General features: G+C 42.6%; 1 protein-coding gene across 2 annotated transcripts in view; it reads left to right on the plus strand.

Moving 5' to 3' along the window:
• The window catches only part of bmt2 (base methyltransferase of 25S rRNA 2 homolog), a 42,857-nt gene that overhangs the window by 14,137 nt on the left and 4,770 nt on the right, over nucleotides 1–23,950 (plus strand). For both annotated transcript variants that reach the window (XM_055649996.1, XM_055649995.1), the window contains exons 2-4: nucleotides 4,547–4,688; nucleotides 10,665–10,844; nucleotides 21,098–21,212. In XM_055649996.1, coding sequence (XP_055505971.1) covers nucleotides 4,547–4,688; nucleotides 10,665–10,844; nucleotides 21,098–21,212 — 437 coding nt within the window. The remainder of the gene's footprint in view (nucleotides 1–4,546; nucleotides 4,689–10,664; nucleotides 10,845–21,097; nucleotides 21,213–23,950) is intronic.

Raw genomic sequence — 23,950 nt, forward strand, 5'->3', positions numbered from 1 at the left:
TTCTCAGCATTGTAATGTTGCAGTTCCAAAGAAACTGTCAACAGTGAAGTAGATTGGAGGACTAGGACTGCACCCTAGCTTATGGAAGAACCATTTAGAAATCTTATAACAAAGGGGAAGAAGCTGTTCTTCAGTTCTGGTGGTACGTGCTTTCAAACCTCTGTATCCTCTGCTTGACAGGAGTGGGGAGGTGAAGAAATGAGCGGCCTGGGAAAGTTGATAATGTTGGCTGCTTTCCTGAGATCATGTGAAGTATAGATGGAGTCAGTGGAGGGGAATGTGGTCTGTGTGATGGACTAGCCTACATCCACAACTCTCCAATATTTTGGGCAGAGCTGTTCCCAAACTAAGCTGTGAGGCAACAAAACAGAATGCTTTCTATGTGCGGAAGTTTGTAAGAGTCGTTGGAGACGTGTCAACATTTCTCAGTCTCCTGAGAAAGTAGAGGTGTTGGTGTACATTGTCCGTTGCATCAATATGGTTGGTCCATAGCAGATCGTTGGTAATATTAACATCATGGAACTTGAAGCTCTTACCCATTTCCACTTCAGCACCATTGATGCCAATTTCGGCATGTATCCCACTATGTTTCCTGAAGTTGACAACTAGCTCCTTTGTCTTGCTGACATTGACGGAGAGGTTATTGTCCTGACGCTATGTTATTAAGTTCTGTCTCCTTCCTGTATTCTGTCTCATGTTCATGATCCGGCCCACATCAGTGGTATCGCCTGCAAATTTGTAGATGAAGTTAGAGCAGAATTTGGCTGCACAATAATAAATGTTTAGGGAGACGAGTAGTAGACTGAGAACACATCCTTGCAAGGCACTGATATTGAGTATTATTGTGGAGGACATATTGTTGTCTATTCTCGCTGATTGTGGTCTATGGGTCAGAAGGTTGCGTTTCCAGTGGTAGATGGGGCTCCTAATCCAGGAGATGAGATCATGGTGTTGAAGGCAGAGCAAATAGTAGATAAATAGGAATCTGATGTATATGTCCTTGTGGCCTAGGTGTTCCAGATATGTGTTGTGGGCCGGTCTGATGGCAGCCCCTGTGGACATGTTGCGATGGTAGGCAAACTGCAGTGGATCAAAGCTGTAAAGCAGGCTGAAATTACTAGTCTCTTGAAGCACCTGATGATGGTGAATATCATAGCTACCTTTCTTTGGCATCAGGTTAGTGGTGGTTTTAAAGCAGGTGGGGCCCTCAGAATTATGTAATGTGAGTTTAAAGATGTCTGTGAATACCCCTCCTGCTGGTTCGCAGAGGTCCTGAGGTTGTGACCGATCTCTCCATCCCGACCCGTTGCTTTCTGTGGATCCACTACCAAGAAGGCCAAACTTGTATCTGCCGCAGTGGCCATTGGTACTGGAGCAACAGCTGTGTCTGCATGTAAACATGCACACGTGCATGAAACTACCTGGGTTGGAAAGTGCGTGAGCATGCTGAGGGTGTGTGACCATGCTGAGGAATTGACATATGAAGGAACATTCCTCTTCTTGGGCCAGCAGTGGTTTGCACTCAGATCTAGCTTCTCAATCTATCTTTAGGGTAATTCAATACATTTAGTTTCACTGATCACATTTCATTGTTAAGTTATAATATGTTATAATATAAACCAATTTTAGGTTTTTGATTTTTTTTAACTGGGCTAAGAAGACAGAGTTTGTGATCACGCATGCCTCCATTGGTTGTATATCATGGTAGATTTACAGAATGGCAATGGGGGTTTACTACAGTTCTCATCGGATGTTGTATTTGTCTGAAAAGCAACAATTCAATGAGAAAGTAATTGTACTAGTTTGAAAGTATACATTAAAATAGTGACTAGGTTTATTGTTTTTTGACCAGTCAAGTGTTGAATTTTAAGTTTTAAAACTAAATAGAAAGTTATATAGGAATCCTTGTCACTTTTTTCAAGCTTTGGTTGTGTCTGGCATGAGACAAAAGTCAAAGTGAATTGATGGCCATTGATTTCAGACATGCAAGTGTTAATCCTTCAGAATTAGATAGAAACGTGTAATGCAATATTGAATATCTGTCTCTGTATTTTTTTTTTAAGGGCCAGTAACTTTAGATTATAATGATTCAGTTGATGATTCCGTTCTTGTATGCTGCCTGAAGTAGCCCTGAAAGCTTCTAGATAAAGTTTGTTCACTGGTACAACCTTCAGCAAAAGACCATGGCCTGAAATCTGATACCAAACTTATGGCCAAGAAGTCTTAAGCCCTTGTCCCACTTAGGCGATTTTTTCCGGCAACTACAGGCGACTAGGCTGTCGACACATGGTCGCAGGATGATGCCTGCATGGTCGTGAGTAGTCTTCTCAAGTCGCTAAAGAGTAGTAACGTTTTTCTGGTCACCCCTGGATTTTGATTTGTTCAAAACGTTTCGGCGACTGTGGGCTTGACATAGCTTGTCTTCTCTTGTCATAGGTGCTGTTGTAGGTTGTTGCCAGGATGACACAGGTTGTCGCCAGGTGACGTTGGTTGTTGCCGGGTGCTGACTTTGGTGAATGTCATTGGCGACAACATACGCCAACCGGCGACAGGTACTGGCGACTGAATTGTCTTCAATGTCGCCGACAGGGTCGTTGCTTGTCGTAGCTTATCGTGGGTGGACGTAGGTTGACTTTGGATGTCGTAGGTTGTCGCCTGTGTGGTCGTAGATGTGGTCTTAGGTGGACGTCCTAATGGGTCACCGGTTGTCGGTAGCTTGCCATAGCTTGACGTCGTCTAGGTGGTAGGTTGTCGTAGCTTGTCGGAGACATTGTCGTGGGGGGGGGGTCAGTTGCCGCTTTTTTGGCGACCTGCTACGACTATGATAATCACTGGCAGTCGCCGAAAAAATCGCCTAAGTGAGACAGGCCCTTTAATGATTCCCACACTGCTGTATACTTCTGAAACGTGTAGAGGTGCTAACTCTGCCCACCTTGTCGATCATATCCATTCCATTCGTGGCAGGGTCTAGTAAAACATCAAACGACTGTCAAATTCAGAACTCCAGTGGGAACCATTCATACTTCACCTTGGAGCTGCCTTTGGCAAACAATTAGTGTCCATTGATTTGTAAGTGATTCCAATATGTCGAATCTTGCAACATGCATAGTCTGTCGATCTCTGGTTGCTTAGGACCAGGTGGCATTGCTTCCTATTGTATTTCTTCAGTGGATTGTTTCCAATGCATTAAAAAAAAAAAAATCTCAATTTACAATCTGTGCTGAGCTACACTTGTAACATAGTTTGATGAGTACGTTAGAACGTACGTTACGTTACAGCATAAGAACAGGCCCTTCCACTCTTATCAGCACATCATCTATATCCCTCCATTTCCTGCATATTAATATGCATATCTAAAAGCCTCGTGTGGACTTAAACTGGTAGTAACGTCTTCTATCAATATTGTCAGCAGTACCTGCACAGCATTCGTGGTGGTAAGTTTACCTTTGAGCCTTGTGCATGTACATGTGCTGCAGTGACATTCAAATGTACTGGAGTAATGCAAGTCCAGACTTTACAGATTTTCTTTTAGACAAGCATTACATTTCCCTATTATTAGTATTGTTTGCACAGAATGGATTTGTCCTTGCAATACTCTTGGGTAAGGAATACAGGTGTCAGTTGTTTAAGAGTTGGTGAAAGTCTTTTTTAATGCTACTGGTGAAATAGCCACTGAAGATGTTGTTTCCTGCATAATTTATGAAACTGGAAGTTTACAGTCAAGACAAGAAATGGTTACTATTTACTGCTAATACGATTTTACCATGTACAGATATTTAACTAGCTTCACTTTCCGTCCCCGAGTCTATTTCATTATACACTAATGGTTAGTTCATTTTTGATAGGATTTAATTCAAATAAAATGTCATAATTTAAATGTTGTTCGGGCCCCGGGGACTGTTGTAGAACAGAGAGATTTAGGAGTACATAGTTCCTTGAAAGTAGCGTCACGGGCAGATAAGATGATTAAGGCGGCTCTCGGTATATTGAGCTATAAGGAGAAGTTGGGTAGTCTAGGACTTTATTCCTTGAGGTACAGGAGGATGAGGGGAGGTCATATAGAGGTGTATAAATCATGAGTGGGATAGATAAGGTTAATGCAAAGAGTCTTTTAGCCAGAGTAGGGGAATCAAGAACCAGGGGACATAGGTTTAAGCTGAGAGTGAAAAGATTTAATAGGATCCTGAGGGGCAGATTTTTCACAAAGGGTGTGGGGTATATGGAACAAGCTGCCAGAGGGCAGAGTTGAGCCATGTACTATAACAACAATTAAAGGACATTTGGACAGGTACATGGATTGGAACGGTTTAGGGATGTATGGGCTAAACGCAGGCAGGTGAGATTATTGTAGATGGGACATCTTAGTCAGCATGGGCAAATTGGGTCAAAGGGCCTGTTTCCTTATTGTATGATTCCATTGCTGTAAATTAGAAATATTCCGACCCATTAGTAAACTCGTTCATTGGATGTGAAGATGACTTTCTTTTCTTTTTGATTACTAAACTGTCTGCAGTTTGTACATAACTTTTTCTTCCCTCCCCTACAGTGGGAGATTTTGACAAGATCTGGCGTGAACACTGTGAAGATGAAGAGACTCTAAGTGAATATGCTCTTGCAATGAAGAATTTGGCAGATAATCATTGGGCTAAAAGCTGTGAGGGTGAGGGACGGATTGAGTGGTGTCGAAGGTATGGTTTAAAACCAAAATACTTTCATGGTTTTGATTTTCTTTCTTTTCAGTAAAGTTCAAATTTCTTCTCCTTGATAATGATAAACAAGTAAGAAATGGCTATCAAATGGGAGAGAAATATGCTGACTAATGACTCTGGCATAATTGCACCTGGTTTTCTCACTGCTGGAGACATGTATTGTTGAATTTCACAATGTATTTTCCAATTATTATGTTCTACCATCTTCCTCGCTTTCTTTCATTGGTACTGAGAGGTCTTAATTGAACAGCTACTGAAAATGGGGGTAAAGATTGTAATGTATGATTAGTTTGTATCAGTTCAATACAATGTGGGAAATATACTAAATTTCAGTTGCTTGCGCTTTATAATTTCAAAGTGCAACAAGGAATAATTACAGGTCCACCACCTATTTTTCCAGAAAGATAGTCTGGCACCTCCATTAATCTGGACAAAATCATGAGAGCGCACAGGAAGGTCCCCACAAATGTGGTGTCAGGGCTGGGTAAGGTGGTCGATCTCTACCTTATTGGGACTTCTCGCCGATTGGCAAGTCGAATTTGCCACCTGTGGCCGGGGCTCTGCAACTCTGACCCTACCAGAGCCGGCTGAACACTTTTCCTAGCCGACTTCCGAAGCAGTCTTTGCGGGTCGGTGTCGCACTCCCTCTGTGGCCTTGATAGACCATTCAGGTACCATCCAACTCATTAGAGGCCATAGCCTCTGTTCGTCTGGCAAAACGGATAATCTAGAAAGGCTCTGGAGCCAAGGGTGCCGTAAAATCTGTGGTGGACCTGTATGTTGTTGAGTTGCTCGTTTCCTGAATAGCGACTAAGTTTATCAAGGAGCTGGCACCAGTTAAAATTTGCCTGCACTATCTAATGATAGCATGGACCTCTAAAAGGGAGCTACATTTTGGTTCTTTCAGATGGAGACAGTCATTATGATTTTTTGGAAGGTTTATGGCACAAAATGAGTCGTGCAGAATGCAAAGAGGTAAAAAGGTGTACTTGTTTCCATGAGTAAAAAACGCTCAAAATGGAATAGGAGGAGATGGTTGTGGTGGCAAAAGGCTGGGATCATTACCCAAGACCAAAATGCAGGACTCTAATGTTTAAAGCCCTTCTAGGGTCTAGTGAATGCTGTTTTTTAATATAGCCTTTTTTTTAAAAATAAGCATACAGTGGGATATAGATCAGCTAAAGAAATGGGTAGCAAGCTGGCATCATTTTTGGCATTGACATTGTGGACCGAAGGACCATGCTCTACTGCTCCTGTAAACCCTCTGTAGAGAATTCTATGTTTGTTGCCTTCTCAGGAATTAACATTTTATGTGTTCAGGTTTTCAGGCATTGATTTTTGTTGAATGTTTTAGATTTTGCAGATTTTATAACTTTATTTCCTTTCTGTATATTACATTAGTTAATTCAATGTTAAATTGCATGTTTTAATTGTTTTAATCCTTATTTATACTCTACATGCAGCAGTAAGCAAAGATGATTATCATCTTTGGCAGTAAGCTTTCTTCAGTCTGAATAGTTGAACAGGTGTTGCTTGTTCTGTCCACTTCAGTCCTCTGGAAGTGTGCTGCAGAAATATGTCTTATACAACTACAAAACCCCACTGCAATGGTGAACTTCACGAGTCAAGTCAAGTCAAGTCAAGTTTATTTGTCACATACACATACGAGATGTGCAGTAAAATGAAAGTGGCAATGCTCGCGGACTTTTGTGCAAAAGACAAACAACAAAACAACCAAACAAATTATAAACACAATCATAACACACATATTCTTTTACATAATAAATAATAGAAGGAAAAACGTTCTGTAGAGTTAGTCCCTGGTGAGATAGGCGTTTACAGTCCGAATTGCCTCTGGGAAGAAACTCCTTCTCAACCTCTCCGTTCTCACTGCATGGCAACGGAGGCGTTTGCCTGACCGTAGCAGCTGGAACAGTCCGTTGCAGGGGTGGAAGAGGTCTCTCATGATTTTGTTTGCTCTGGAGTTGCACCTCCTGTTGTATAGTTCCTGCAGGGGGGTGAGTGAAGTTCCCATAGTGCGTTCGGCCGAACGCACTACTCTCTGCAGAGCCTTCTTGTCCTTGGCAGAGCAATTCCCAAACCAGATGGTAATGTTCCCGGACAAGATGCTTTCCACCGCCGCTGCGTAGAAGCACTGTAGGATCCTCGGAGACGCTCTGAATTTCCTCAATTGCCTGAGGTGGTAAAGGCGCTGCCTTGCCTTACTCACCAGTGCTGAGGCATGTGATGACCATGTCATATCCTCAGAGATATGGACTCCCAGATATTTAAAACCATTCACCCTATCCACAGGATCCCCATTTATACTCAATGGAGTGTACGTCCTCGGATGATGTGCCCTCCTAAAGTCCATGATCAGCTCCTTCGTTTTTTTGATGTTCAAGAGGAGGCTGTTCTCCTGGCACCAGAGTGCTAGATCAGCCACCTCCTCCCGGTAGGCCTTCTCATCGTTGTCTGAGATCAGGCCCACCACCACAGTGTCATCAGCAAACTTAATTATTGAATTGGAGCTGAACCTAGCCACACAGTCATGTGTATACAGGGAGTACAATAGGGGGCTGAGGACGCAACCCTGGGGCGATCCTGTGCTCAGGGTGAGGGACTTCGATGTATCATTTGTTTATAGAGTAAACACATAATCCAGGACGCAGAAGAGAAAACTGCTGTTTTTAAACTGGAATTCATGCTGCAGAATTAGGGCAGTGGAATATTGGAAATTAGCCTGTAAATTTGTCAGCGATAAATATCTCCTTTTTTGTCCTTTTTTATTATTTTTGTGCTTTCATCGTGTCATGTGTACAATCTTCCTTTCTCCCAATTAAACAAATAAAATCTATGACAAGGCATATTTAAAACCAGCAATATACAACAGTAAATGTCATACCCATTATGGATAACAAGAATATATGCTTGGAGTTACATGAACATTAAAAAAAAAATCAAAATAAACATGCAGATATAATCCTTTAACATATAACCATATAACAATTACAGCATGGAAACAGGCCATCTCGGCCCTACAAGTCCGTGCCAAACAACTTTTTACCCTTAGTCCCACCTGCCTGCACTCATACCATAACCCTCTTCATTATCCACAACACCCCCTATCTTGGTATCATCTGCATACTTACTAATCCAATTTATTACACCTTCATCAAGATCATTGATGTACATGACAAACAACAAAGGACCCAACACAGATCCCTGAGGCACCCCACGTCACCTGCCTCCAACCCGACAAACAACCATCCACCATTACCCTCCGGCTTCTCCCATTCAGCCACTGTTGAATCCATCTTGATACTCCTGCATTTATACCCAACAGTTGAACCTTCTTAACCAACCTTCCATGAGGAACCTTGTCAAAGGCTTTACTAAAGTCCATATAGACAACATCCACTGCTTTACCCTCGTCAATTTCCCTAGTAACCTCTTCAAAAAATTCAAGAAGGTTAGTCAAACATGACCTTCCAGGCACAAATCCATGCTGACTGTTCCTAATCAGACCCTGTTTATCCAGATGCTTATATATATTATCTCTAAGTATCTTTTCCATTAATTTGCCCACCACTGGTCAAATTAACAGGTCTATAATTGCTAGGTTTACTCTTAGAACCCTTTTTAAACAATGGAACAACATGCGCAGTACGCCAATCCTCGGGGACTATTCCCGTTTCTAATGAAATTTGAAATATTTCTGTCATAGCCCAGGCTATTTCTACACTAACTTCCCTCAATGTCCTAGGGAATATCCTGTCAGGACCTGGAAACTTATCCACTTTTATATTTTTCAAAAGTGTCAGTACTTCTTTTACTTTGAAACTCATAGTATCCATAGCTACTCTACTAGTTTCCCTTACCTCACATAATTCAATATCCTTCTCCTTGGTGAATACCGAAGAAAATAAATTGTTCAATATCTCCCCCATCTCTTTTGGCTCTGCAGATAGCTGTCCACTCTGTCTCTCTAATGGACCAATTTTATCCCTCGTTATCCTTTTGCTATTAATATAGCTGTAGAAACCCTTTAGATTTACTTTCACCTTACTTGCCAAAGCAACCTCATGTCTTCTTTTAGCTTTTCTAATTTCTTTCTTAAGATTCTTTTTACATTCCTTATACTCCTTAAGCACCTCATTTACTTCATGCTGCCTATAATTATTGTAGATCTCCCTCTTTTTCCGAACAAGATGTCCAATTTCCCTTGAAAACCAGGGCTCTTTCCAATTTTTACTGTTTCCTTTCAACCGAACAGGAACATAAAGATTCTGTACTCTTAAAATTTCACCTTTAAATGTCCTCCATTTCTCTTCCACATCTTTCCCATAAAACAAACTGTCCCAATTTACTCCCTTTAAATCCTTTCGCATCTCCTCAAAGTTAGCCTTTCTCCAATCAAAAATCTCAACCCTAGGTCCAGTTCTGACCCTCTCCATAATTATATTGAAACTAATGGTATTGTGATCACTGGACCCGAAGTGCTCCCCAACGCATACCTCTGCCACCTGTCCAGTCTCATTTCCTAACAGGAGGTCCAGCACTGCCCCTCCTCTAGTAGGTACCTCTATGTATTGCTGCAAAAAACTATCCTGCACACATTTTACAAACTCCAAACCATCCAGCCCATTTACAGAATGTGTTTCCCAGTCTATGTGTGGAAAGTTGAAATCTCCCACAATCACTACCTTGTGCTTACTACTAATATCTGCTATCTCCTTACATATTTGCTCTTCCAATTCTCGATCCCCATTTGGCGGTCTATAATACACCCCTATAAGTGTTGCTACACCTTTCCCACTTCTCAAATAGCCTCCCTAGATGAGCCCTCCAATCTATCCTGTCAAAGCACTGCTGTAATATCTTCCCTGACTAGCAATGCAACACTTCCACCTCTTGCCCCTCCAATTCTATCACACCTGAAGCAACGAAATCCTGGAATATTTAGTTTCCAATCACAGCCCCCCTGCAACCATGTTTCACTGATCGCCACAACATCATACTTCCAGGTGTCTATCCAGACTCTAAGCTCATCCACTTTTCTTACAATGCTCCTAGCATTAAAATATGCACATTTAAGAAACCCCCCCGCCTCTTATTCTCTGTTTATTTCCTTTTTTTTCTTTCTCCTCTTCTGCCCGAGTGCTTCCCTTTTCTGCTTCCTGCCTCCCATTCTGTCTACTAGCTTTCTCTATTTGAGTCCCTCGTCCCAACCATTCTAGTTTAAAGTCTCCCAGTAGCCTTTGCAAATTTCCCCACCAGGATATTGGTCCCCCTCGGGTTCAAATGCAACCCATCCTTTCTGTACAGGTCCCACCTTCTCCAAAAGAAGTCCCAATGATCCAGAAACTTGAATCCCTGCCCTCTGCACCAGTCTTTCAGCCACGCATTTATCCTCCACCTCGCTCCATTCCTACTTTCACTGTCCCGTGGCACAGGCAGTAATCCTGAGATTGTTACCTTTTTGGTCCTTTTCCTTAACTCTCCTCCCAACTCCCTAAATCCTCCCTTCAGGACCTCTTCCCTTTTTTTTAACCTATGTCATTGGTACCTATATGTACCACGACCTCGGGCTCCTCTCCCTCTGATTTCAGGATATCTTGGACGCGTTGAGACACGTCCGAGACCTTGGCACCTGGGAGGCAGACCACCATCCTGGTCTCCCGACTGCGTCCACAGAATCGCCTATCTGACCCCCTAACAATAGAGTCCCCAATTACTATTGCCCTCTTTTTTTTTGTCCCTACCTTTCGGAGCAACAGGGCCGGTCTCTGTGCTGGAGGCCCGTCCGCTCTTGCTACCCCTCGCTTGACAAGATGATATGAAGTCATCTACAAATGCAAGTATTAATGAGCCTCAGTAAAAGTTAGACATCTTTATTTTATGCGAGGGCACACAAAATATCCTGGAAACTAATTAGTGTTTATTTTTAAATAGTGTTTGTCAAGAATATTTTCTGAATGGTGGAATGAAGAGAGTACTTGAAAAAGACGAGAAAAGGGCCCGACTTGCTATTTCCATGGCTACTCCAATGTTCAGCTTGCAAACATCTGAAAAGAAAGATGATCATTCTGCCACCAATGGTGTAGTGACGGGTTTGAATGCTGCTTTCACAAAGTAAGTGATGTTAATAGACCTCATCCACTCACAAAGCTGTGGTATGCCAATAAAATGTTGATCTTATTTTGCTGGATTAAAACGGTTCAGTTTAATCCTTTTATCCACTTGTTTTTGGTATCACTTCCATGGGATAAAGATTCTGAGGGAATCTCATGACAACCAATGTTGACACTGGACTCCATGCGAAGTCTTGTGATGGCGTGGATTGATGGATTTAGTACTCCAAAACTTCAGGCCTTCTGTGTATCATGTTGCATGCAATGAGGTCCCGAGATTGCATTTAAATGGGTCTGCGCAGAGTTTTGTTTGGGATTCTAGCGGTAAGTGACAAAGTACAGACCATTGTTATAACAGCAGTGGAAATACAGTTTTTGTGTTTTGCTTATCTTCTCTGAACATGATATTTTCTAACCCCACCAAGTTTGCTGTCTATCTTAGCAAGATAAGTTTGCCTTTTGCCTTTGGTGAGATTCTGTAAGCAACCAGAATAGTAAATCCAAAGCACTATTAATTTCACTCTGCCATATGTTGGATGAAACAGATTATGGTTGAATGGAAGCTAGCCGCATTGCAGTGCAGCTAGGCAAATTCATTTGTGATGATCCACTCATAGGCAGAGCTGCGTGTTTATAAAGACTGGTCTGCCTGAAATTCAGCTCATTTATCACTTGTGAAGTGACTTTGTTTCTTTACCAGAAGCCACCAACTTGGATGAGAATAACCACATACAACAACAACAACAACAATGATACAATTTATTTGTTGTCATTTGAATTTCATTGAGGTTCAAACGAAATTTGGTTTCTGCAGTCATACAAGCAAGTAGAAAAACCAAAACACAACACAATTTACACAAACATCCATCACAGCGAATCTCCTCCTCACTGTGATGGAAGGCAAAGTCTTATCTCTCCCCTGCACTCCCCATTCTCCTCCCGATGTCAAAGTCAAAGCCCCCGGCGGGCGATGGTAAATGTCCCGCGGCCATTAAAGCCGCGCCAGGTGATGCAAGGCCACGCTCCGATTTAAAGCCGTGCCAGGCGATGTAAGGCCCTGCTCCGGGTCTTGATGTTGGAGCCCTCGGCGGGCGCTAGCATGTCCCGCGGTCATTTAAAGCCGCGTTACATGTAAGGCCCTGCTCCAGGTCATCCTCAACCCCGCAACTTGGGCGGGAGAAGTTGCCGTTGCGGGAGCTCCGAAAAGCGGTCTCCCAATAGGGATCCGCGAGCTCCCGGTGTTACCTTCCACCAGACCTGCGGCTGGAGCCTCCGAATCTCCGGGGTCGGGCCACAGCAGTGCGCTATCACAGCTCCTCCCGCTCCGAAGTCGGCCAGCTCCGTGATGGTAAGTAGTCCGCAGGCTCCGCGGCTGGAGCCCCCAGGTCGTTCCGGTTGGAGGCCGCTCCACGGTGCTAGGCCCCAATGACAACGGAGACCCGACAGAGAAAAGGTCTGGTCCTCCGTACAGTGAAAAGATTTTAAAAGTTTCCCCCCCCCCCCCCCCCCCCCCCCCCCCCCCCCCACCCCCCCCCCCCCCCCCCCCCCCCCCCCCCCCCCCCCCCCCCCCCCCCCAGTTTAAAAAAAACCATTATAAAAACACACTCTCAAATGAGACAAAAAATTAAAAAAGACAGACGGACTGCAGAGGCCGCTGCGACGTGAGTCGTGCTGCCTGCCCGCCCACATGATTCCACGGCTATGATTAGTAAATCATAACTAGAATTGAACTGGAATTACCATCACCACTCAAATGGGCAGGTGGTAGGGAGGGGGGGGAAGAGCAAATCTTCAGATATTTCAAAGCAAAATCCAACAAGGATTTAAGAAGGAACTGCAGATGCTGGAGAATCGAAGGTTACACAAAAAAGCTGGAGAAACTCAGCGGGTGCAGCAGCATCTATGGAGCGAAGGAAATAGGCAACGTTTCGGGCCGAAACGTTGCCTATTTCCTTCGCTCCATAGATGCTGCTGCACCCGCAGAGTTTCTCCAGCTTTTTTGTGTAACATCCAACAAGAAGCCCCTGACCTAAAGAGCAGATTATGTGGCGAGAGTTGAAGAATTCTTGCAAATGGCTGACAAGCACAGCATGCATGGATTCTTCACTGCTGTCAAGGCTATCTACCAGACGGGAATCCCATTCCCATTGGCTCCTACTAAGAATGGGTCTGGCAACATTCCCAAATCCAGCTTAATTACATCTTTCTTGGAAGAAATGTTTATAATTTCTTTTGTTGATATCAGAAAACATTAATGAATGTTTCTGCTGCATTTGTAGTGCATTATTATTATATTAGTATGACTTGGTGGACCAATAAGAATGGATTAGGAATAGAGATATTAAGTGTGATCAATAATGGTATATAAGTACAAGCCCAATTACAGGTGCACAACCTTTTATCCGGAGTTCCGGAAACCGAAAAGCTCCGAAAACCGGACATTTTTTCCAGGATGTCGTCTGCACACCAAAGCTCACGTTTGGCGCCAAACTTGACCCGAAACGACCCACGGTCAACCCAGGTCTGTACTACTGTAGTGGCTGCCTCCTCCCCGGAGACCGACTTAACCATCTGTAAATCATTGCTTAAATGTTAGTCAGCTAGTTTGGAGGGCTTTTATGTGAAGGGGGGGTGAAGGGGGAAACTTTAATTCTTAGTCCCCTACCTGGTCGGAGAGGCGGGGAGCGGGCAATGCCTTACCGGGTTGCCGTGCAGTAAGCTCCGGAGCGCTGTGGCCGCCGACTCCCAACATCGCGGAGCTGGGGCTGCGGGCGTCCGGCCGCGGGCGGCGCCAGTTGTAGCTCTGACCCCGGCAACTCTACCCCTGGCGGCGTGGCGCTCCAAATCCATCGCGGCCCGCGGCCGGACGCCCGCAGCCACAGCTCCGCGATGTTGGGAGTCGGCGGCCACAGTGCTCCGGAGCTTACCTCACGGCGACCCGGTAAGGCATTGCCCGCTCCCCGCTGGTATCCCAGCGCTGCGACGCCGCCGACTCCCAACATCGCGGAGCTGGGGCTGCGGGCGTCCGGCCGCGGGTCGCGCTGGATTTGGAGCGCCGCGCAGCCAGGGGTAGAGTTGCCGAGGTCGGAGCTCCAACCGGCGCCGCCCGCGGCCGTACGCCCACAGCCCCCAGCTCCGCGATGTTGGGAGTCGGCGGCCACAGCGCTCCGGAGTTTACTGCACGGCGTCCCGGTAAGGCATTGCCCGCTCCCCGCCTCTCCGACCAGGTAGGGGACTAAGAATTAAAGTTTCCCCCTTCACCCCCCACACCACATAAAATCCCTCCAAACTAACTGACTAACATTTAAGCAATGATTTACAATGGTTCCCCGGTCTCCGGGGAGGAGGCAGCCGCTCCAGACTTTTCAAGCCGCCCGCACTACCTACCTCATCTACGCTAAAAATCTTCCATTCGGAAATCCGAAAAATTCCGAAATCCGAGAAGTGTCTGGTCCCAAGGCTTTCGGATAAAAGGTTGTGCACCTGTACTATATATTTCAGCAATATTATTCTATTTGATGTGATCTTGAGAGTCCATAATGTTTTCTGTGGTATTCATAACACAACAATAATAAAAAGATCTTTGTTTCGATTGTACCTATCAACATGCATACATTATTATATTACAGTTAATATGTACCAAGGGCACATTTTTATTCCAATGCTCCCCTTTCCCAATTACTTTTACATTGAAGTGATTGAAATCCAAGTGAGCTTTAAATGGCATCAGAAAAATAAAACCTCTGGAATGGATGATGTTTATTACGTGGTTGGTTAGAGTCAGTATCAGCACAATTACTATATTAAACTTTGAATCTTTAGATGTCCTGGTTCAAGCTAAAACTAAAGAAAAATAATAACCTCCTCACACATTCCCCTGCAGGTATTTCTGTCACTCCTTTAAAATATGCCCCTTCTTTGAACAAGCTCTTAAACATCGCATCTGAATCAGTTTCCATCTGATAACACTCCTTGAGGATGTTCATCTACGTGTTGAATTAATAACACAATGAGATTGGGGACATTTCTATTCAACCAAAGGAATTTGGGGTAGAAATAGTCAGTAAGGTAATATAATAGTTGAGTGGCAAATGACAATAGTGCTACCTTCCCAATATTTAACTGAAGGAAATAATGGGTTATCGGGGTTGTATGTTGTGACAGACAGCCTGACACCTTGCATGTCATTTTAATATTACACTTATCCCAGCCCCCTGGATATTCCGGATTAATAAATTAAGGTTTTGTCAACTAATTACAAATCAGGCTAATCAATAACATTAGTCAACTCCGAAACATGAAGTGCTGAGCATTGGGATCTAGATATCACGGACAATTGGCCTCAGTTCCCTGCTCAGATCTGGCAGTGTTCTCTGTCTGAACCAGGGGCCGTGGAGCGTTTTTGAAAGTGGGGGGGCTGTGCGATCACTGGCCTTGGGGGTACCCTGCAAGGGAGTGGAGCAACCGAGTGGGGAGAGGGTGTGGAAGGGGGGGGTGTCCCCCCCCCCCCCCCCTCCCAGGGTAGTGACTTTTTGAAATTTGGTGTATTAAAATCATGGTTTAGTGCATTGTAGAAGTATAATTTCAATGTTTTTTGTATGAAATATTTTTAAGAGGTAACTTTTTAAGGGGTAACTTTTTCCACACAAAGGGTGGTGGGTATATGGAACAAGCTGCCAGAGGAGGTATTTGAGGCAGGGACCATCCCAACATTTAAGAAACAGTTAGACTGATACATGGTTAGGACAGGTTTGTATCATCAATTGTATCATCAGTTGTATCATCAATGAGGATAAGTGACCCAGTACCGTCAGCAGCCATACTTGGCCAGACCATAACACCCCCACCACTGTGTTTCACAGATGAGGTGGTATGCTTTGGATCTTGGGCAGTTCCTTCTCTCCTCCATTCTTTGCTCTTCCCATCACTCTGATGTAAGTTAATCCACGTCTCATCTGTGCACAAGACCATTTTCCAGAACTCTGGTTAAGTACTTTTAAGTGCTTCTTGGCAAACTGTAACCTGGCCATCCTATTTTTTGCGGCTAACCAGTGGTTTGCATCTTGCAGTGCAGCCTCTGTATTTCTGTTCATGAAGTCTTCTGCGGACAGTGGTCATTGACAAATCCACACCTGACTCCTGAAGAGTGTTTCTGATCTGTCGGACAGGTGTTTGGGGATTTTCCATTATTATAGAGAGGATTCTTCTGTCATCAGCAGTGGAGGTCTTCCTTGGCCTGCCAGTCCCTTTGCGATTAGTAAGCTAACCAGTGCTCTTCTTCTTCTTAATGATGTTCCAAACAGTTGATTTTGGTAAGGCTAAGGTTTGGCTAATGTCTCTAACAGTTTTATTCTTGTTTCTCAGTCTCATAATGGCTTCTTTGACTTTCATTGGCACAACTTTGGTCCTCATGTTGATAAACAGCAATAAAATTTTCCAAAGGTGATGGAAAGAATGGAGGTGCTGAGAGCTCTCTTATACCTACATTAAGGTGATAAAGTTCACTACTTAAGCGGTTAAAGGTAAACCAAGTCAAGCTTTAACCGATCGTCAGACAGGTGGAGGGGACTAGTGCAAAGGGTATACAACTATACTCAGCCCTCCCCGTGCTTCCACCCAAAGATACAGCATTTTTACAATTTCTTGTATACTGTTCAAGTCAAGTCAGACTTCATCATTTTTCCAAGATGCAACTTCTATGAAGCAACTGCCGATATCCAGCATTGTTGCAGTAAATGTGATGTTCTGTGGTTTTAAGGATTGCAAGTTTCAGGTTACACCCACATGAGTTATCAGCATACAAGCAGGTTTGCAGAAAATGGTCAAGTATCCCATCATGCTGAGTTAATAGACATTAACTCTTTCAAAGGAGGCAATTAAACACACCTGAGCAATGCCTGTGAATCCATATGACCAAAATATTACGGCCCTGAAATGGGGGGACTATGTATAAACACTGCTGTAATTTCTACATGGTGAAACCAAAATGTAGAAAAATAGCCTTTAATAAAATCTGACAATGTGCACTTTAACCACATTTTTTTTTTCTATTGCAGATCTCAAATTGTGGAGTAAGAAAGCAAATAAATAAATGATGGGTCTTTGTCCCAAACATTATGGAGGGCACTGTAGATTAAATCAGTTCAAACTCAAGTACAATAATAGTGTTAAAGCGTAAGATACAGAGTATAGAATATAGTTCGTAGCATTATAACACATCAGTTCCACGGATTGTCAAATTTCCTCAAAGGAGTAGAGGTGAATCAATCAGTACCCTAGCTTATGGAAGGTCTGTTCAGAAGCCTGATAACAGAGAGGAAGAAGCTGTGGAAAATTATAGAGACATTACAGAAAGGAGAGAGTAATTCACAGCTTCTTCCTCTCTGTTATCAAATTATTACTTGAATTTATATGAGCACTTTAATTACTAGTGGGAATATCGGGATTTAAGAATTGGGATAATTTGACTGTTAGTTTGAATATAAAATATATATTTTTTCCGTGACCATCTGTGTTTCCTCGGGGTTCTCTGGTTTTCTTTGCACCCCAAAGACATGCTGAATGGCAAGTTAGGGTTAGGGTATCATCAATGACCCACACCATCCTGGCCACACACTCATCTCCCTGCTACCTTCAGGTAGAAGGTACAGGAGCCTGAAGACTGCAACAACCAGGTTCAGGAATAGCTACTTCCCCACAGCCATCAGGCTATTAAACCTGGCTCGGACGAAACTTTGATTATTAATAACCAATTATCTGTTATTTGCACTTTATCATTTTATTTATTCATGTGGGTGTATATTTATATTATAGTATATGGACACATTGATCTGTTTTGTAGTAAATGCCTACTATGTTCTGTGTGGTGAAGCAAAGCAAGAATTTCATTGTCCTATCAGGGACACATGACAATAAACTCACTTGAACTTGAACTTAATTGGTCAGTGTAAATTGCAGGGTTTTGGTGGAGCAAAGGGCCTGTTTCTGTACATAATGTTTACTGTAGGAATAGATATTGTCAGGTATTTCCTAAGGGCCAGATCATACTTGGTTTTAGTCTGGGTACTATAGAAAATCACCAGATACTTAATGTTCAACTAGTCATTGATTTATACGCTTGAGTACTGCAAATTAACTCCGAGACCAGCTTTGGAGGTAATGCCAATGTAGGTGCAGTGAGCAATGCTGCAGGTGCACTTGGCATCCAGTCCCTTGCAAGGGGTGATATTGAAACAGGACACGTGGAGTCAGAATGGATAGAACTAAGGAATTGTAAGGGTAAAAAGGCCCTAATGGGACTTATCTACAGCCCCCAAACAGTAGCCTGGATATAGGGTGCAAGTTGAATCAAGAGTTAAATGTGGCATGTTGTAAAGGTAATGCTACAGTTATGGGAGATTTCAACATGCAGGTAGACTGGGAAAATCAGGTTGGTACTGGACCCCAAGAAAGGGAATTTGTGCAATGCCTATGTGGCGGATTCTTAGAGCAGCGTGTACTGGAGCCTACCAGGGAGAAGGCAATTCTGGATTTAGTGTTGTGTAATGAACTGGATTTGATAAGGGAACTCAAGATAAGGAAGCCATTAGGAGGTAGTGACCATAATATCATAAGTTTTAATCTCCAATTTGCGAGGGAGAAGGGTAAATTGGAAGTTTCAGTATTACAATTGAACAAAGGGGTCTACGGAGCCATGAAGGAGGAGCTGACCAAAGTTGACTGGAAAGATACCCTAGCAGGGATGACAGTGGAGCAACAATGGCAGGTATTTCTGGGAATAATACAGAAGGTGCAGGATCAGTTCATTCCAAAGAGGAAGAAAGATTCCAACGGGAGTAAGGGATGACCGTGGCTGACAAGGGAAGTCGGGGACAGTATAAAAATAAAGGAGAAGAAGTATAACTTACAAGTTACAGAGAAAGGTTGAATAAGTTAGGTCTTTATTCTCTGGAGCGCAGAAGGTTAAGGGGGGACTTGATAGAGGTCTTTAAAATGATGAGAGGGATAGACAGAGTTGATGTGGACAAGCTTTTCCCTTTGAGAATAGAGAAGATTCAAACAAGAGGACATGACTTCAGAATTAAGGGACAGAAGTTTAGGGGTAACATGAGGGGGATCTTCTTTACTCAGAGAGTGGTAGCGGTGTGAAATGAGCTTCCAGTGGAAGTGGTGGAGACAGGTTCGTTGGTATCATTTAAAAATAAATTGGATAGGCATATGGATGAGAAGGGAATGGAGGGTTATGGTATGAGTGCAGGCAGGTGGGACTAAGGGAAAATAATTGTTCGGCACGGCTTGTAGGGCCGAGATGGCCTGTTTCCGTGCTGTAATTGTTATATGGTTAGCAAAGATGAGCAGGAAGCCAGAGGATTGGGCAACTTTTAAAGAGCAACAGAAGATAACTAAAGTCAATACGGGGAGAAAAGCTGAGGTATGAAGGCAAGCTAGCCAAGAATATAAAGGAGGATAGTAAAAGCTTCTTTAGGTATTACTTAAAACCAAAGTTGGACCCATGAAGACTGAAAAGGGTGAATTTATTATGGGGAACAGGAAATGGCAGACAAGTTGAACAGGTACTTTGTTTGTGCCCTCCTTAGTGAAGACAGATCCAATCTCCCTGATGTACTAGTGGCCAAAGAATCTTGGGTGATGGAGGAACTGAAGGAAATTCACATTAGACAGGAAATGGTGTTGGGTAGACTGTTGGGACTGAAGGCAGATAAATCGGCAGGTCCTGATGGTCTGCATCCCACGGTACTTAAGGAAGTGGCTCTGGAAATGATAGGCACATTGGTGATTATTTTCCAATGTTCTATAGATTCAGGATCAGTTCCTGTGGATTGGAGGGTAGCTAATGTTATCCTACTTTTTAAGAAAGGCAGGAGAGAGAAAACAGGGAATTATAGACCAGTTAGCCTGACATCGGCAGTAGGGAAGATGCTGGAGTCAATTATAAAAAATGAAATATCTGCACATTTGGATAGCAGTAACAGGATCGGTCCGAGTCAGCATGGATTTACGAAGGGGAAAACATGCTTGACTAATCTGCTGGAATTTTTTGAGGATGTAACTAGGAAAATGGACAAGGGAGAGCCAGTAGATGTAGTTTGATAAGGTCCCACATAGGAGATTAGTGGACAAAATTAGAGCACATGGTATAGGGGATAGGGTGCTGACATGGATAGAAAATTGGTTGACAGGAAACATGGAGTAGGGATTAACAGGTCCCTTTCAGAATGGCAGGCAGTGACAAGTGAAGTGCCGCAAGGCTCGGTGCTGGGACTGCAGCTATTTACGATATACATTAATGAGTTAGATAAAGGGATTAAAAGTAACATTAGCAAATTTGCAGATGATATAAAGCTGGGTGGCAGTGTGAACTGTGAAGACGATGCTATGAGGATGCAGGGTGACTTGGACAGGTTGGGTGAGTGGGCAGATGCATGGCAGATGCAGTTTAATGTGGATAAATGTGAGGTTATCCACTTTGATGGCAAAAACAGGAAGGCAGATTATTATCTAAATGGAGTCAAGTTGGGAAAAGGGGGAGTACAATGGGATCTCGGGGTCCTTATTCATCAGTCAATGAAAGTAAGCATGCTGGTACAGCAGGCAGTGAAGAAAGCAAATGGCATGTTGGCCTTCATAACACGCGGAGTTGAGAATAGGAGCAAAGAGGTCCTTCTGCAATTGTACAGGGCCCTAGTGAGACCACACCTGGAGTATTATGTGCAGTTTTGGAAACATGTTCCCGATGTTGGGGGAGTCCAGAACCAGGGGCTACTGTTTAAGAATAAGGGGTAAGCCATTTAGAACGGAGATGAGGAAAAACTTTTTCACACAGATAGTTGTGAGTCTGGAATTCTCTGCCTCATAGGGCGGTGGAGGCTGGTTCTCTGGATGCTTTCAAGAGAGAGCTAGAAAAAGCTCTTAAAGATAGCAGAGTCAAGCGATATAGGGAGAAGGCAGGAAGTGGTACTGATTGTGGATGATCAGTCATGATCACATTGAATGACGGTGCTGGCTCGAGGGGCCGAATGGCCTACTCCTGCACCTATTGTCGATTGGCTTTACATCAGATGACTGGGCTTTGCTACATGACCCCATTCTTTTGAATGGAGTCACTGACTAAATAAAAGTTACATGCCAGAAGAAGTTGTTCTCTTGTATAATTTGTATTCTCTGAAATGACTAAATTATGACGTTGAATCTTGATGGTGCTAATCATTTAACGTTATCTGTTTTGTTTTCTAGTTTATTATGCTTTTCAGGAAAGATCCGACTGCTGGATGTTGGCAGCTGTTTTAATCCATTTTTGAAGTTTGATGAATATCTAGCAGTTGGTATTGACATTGTGCCTGCAGTAGAGGTAAGCCATCACTATACATTATATAGTATTTCTATAAATTAACTGTAATTATACAAACGGCTTTCTTGAAGATCAAAATTTAATTGGAAAGAGCTAATGTGGGAGAGATTGTATTTGTTTTACTTTTTGGAGGTTACGAGTTTATTTAAGAGGGATACAAGAGTAGATTTACTTCATTTGGTTTTCAGAAAATGGTATTTAGCACAACACCACATTCTCTCATTCTTCACAAATATTTCCATGGGTTGGACAGTTACATATTGAGCTGGATCTTGGAAGATGAACTATGAAATGTAATAATTCTGAAATCCTGATGGTTCAGCAAGTGGCTCAACAGATGATTTCCCGTATTCCCAACAAACCCATTGGGGCCACAGTAAACCTTTTGGATATATTGTGCAATATCTTAAAACAAAATTAATAAAAAGTGATTATGTTGATAATGGAATAAGATTCATTAGGCTGGAAATATGGTAGAGCCAGCTCTTCCAAAGCCCTGAGCCTGCTTGATTATCTGTCTTATTATGTGTAGACACTTTTTAATTGGAAACTGGTGCCGGACTTTCACAGATTGTAATATTGGTCCTGTGGGTTTATCAATCTTAGTTTTTTATGTTTGTGGATTAAATTAGGTGCAAACATTATAGGTATTGGTTTATTATTGTCACATGTACCAAGTTACAGTGGAAAAACGTTGTTCTGCATGTTCTCCTGGCAAAGCATACGCTACATGAGTACATCAGGTAATGCAAAAATAAGAAAAAAACTGTGTGAAATAGAATGTTACAACTACTGAAAGAATACAAATTTGAAAAAAAAGTGCAAGGATTGCAACAAGGTAGATTAAAACATTGGGAAGTCTTACCTACCATATGAGGGATCCGCTCAAGGGTCTTATAACAGTAGTGGAAAAGCTTAGGGTTGTGCTTGATGCTTTTGCAGCTGTTTGGACCTCTGGTGGGACTGAAGGTGTGTTGATAGTATTTTGGTAGCACAAGTTCACAAGGTATAGGAGTAGAATTAGGCCATTCGGCCTATCGAGTACTCCGCCATTCAATCATGGCTGATCTCTGCCTCCTAATCCCATTTTCTTGCCTTTTCCCCCATAACCCTTGACACCTGTTCTAATCAACAATTTGTCTATCCCTGCCGTAAAAATATCCACTGACTTGGCCTCCACAGTCCTCTGTGGCAATGAGTTCCAGATATTACTCTTGTAGTTAGCCTGGTTAAAGTCACTAACTGTGATGAACAAGACCTGGGGGTAATTTGTTTCAAGGTTATTGGTGTATATAGTCCATCCAGTGCAAGCTTCATCAGTGATACTAATTACTGAATGAACAATAATCCAAAGGAATGTGAGCAAGTTAAATCAATGAGCATGGAAAAGGAAGATTAATTTAATGAATGCAAGTGCAAATTCTATAGTATAAACAAAAATAGTGCATCAGTATTTCTGCTTTGGAAACAAAAGCAATCCAGGAGCAAAATGTGTGTAAATCTATCAAATGTTTTTTTGTGCAACTTTTTGCTTAAACTCAATTAGAAATTGCTTAACATAAAATCTTCAATGAACCTACAGAATCACGGGCCATTTTAGAATGGGGTGCTTTGTTACCTATGAGTACTGCATTCTTGAGTACTGTTTTATTTTTGCAGTTGAAAGATGGGTTAATAGCAAATGAAATAAGCTTTTTTGTTTTACTATGTTTACTCACGGGGAGTCAATGTCATTTCACAAAACTGAACTTTTTTTTGACAGGACTAATTAATTTAATTGGTAAAAATAATCTCTCAGATCTTTTCATCATTAGCTATTAAAATGCCTTTAGCATCTTTATGCTCAAACAGTTTAATTTTATGAGCCATTTTGCAAGATTGTAAATGAGCATAAGATTATGTGATTCATTTGAATTTAAGATGATGTTAATCTTTGGGTGGAGTTGGTTTTCAGTGTGATATTTCTTTAAAAAGCAAAAGGGCAAGTTGAAAAATACGATAGGCCTGCAGGAAATGTAAATGAGACAAGCTAAATCATCCTTTGAAATTGTTGAACTTGAGGCGCTGAAGGGCCTCAATGAAATTTGAAGTGCTGTCCATTTAATTTACATTGAACTTCATTCGGTCAAAGTAGAAGGCAGTGGATGGAGAAATAGGGGTAAGAGGTTTCGCGAGAATTAAAGTGATGGGATATTAGAGGTTCAGGATTACACGTATGGAATAAATGGAGATGTTCCACAGTCGCTTATTCTGTAATTTACCTTTTCATGTAGAAAAGGCCCAAATGAGACAGATTCTGTTCCAGCTCCATTGAGGAGTCGCATCTTGTACAGTGTTTGAAGTTTATTAATTTGAAAGAAGTACAAGTAAATGATGCGTGCTAGAGACACCGACCGGATGATGGGAAGAGGAGTCAAAGGTGCAATTGTTACATTGTTGCTTGCATGAAGAGGTTCAATGCAATTGAATTGTAGTCTTGGATGTTATAGAGATGCAAGTATTGTCAGTGGATGATCTATTAATTTAAATGCCAATGTGGTGACAGTGAGGACAAAGTGAACCTTCTAATGGTAGAAAATGGATGAGCTGAACACAAAAATGCAGAAAATCAACATGATCGGGGATGCGGTCAACTTGGAGAAACTGAAGTCATGTGAAGATGTGCCTTTAGTCGAGATTGGAGTATTAGTTTACAGGCAAGGAATAATTCTCAGGTTCTGAGAGAGATGGCTATCTAA

Source organism: Leucoraja erinacea, chromosome 19, assembly GCF_028641065.1.
Source record: "Leucoraja erinacea ecotype New England chromosome 19, Leri_hhj_1, whole genome shotgun sequence".
In the NCBI taxonomy this organism is placed as follows: domain Eukaryota; kingdom Metazoa; phylum Chordata; class Chondrichthyes; order Rajiformes; family Rajidae; genus Leucoraja; species Leucoraja erinaceus.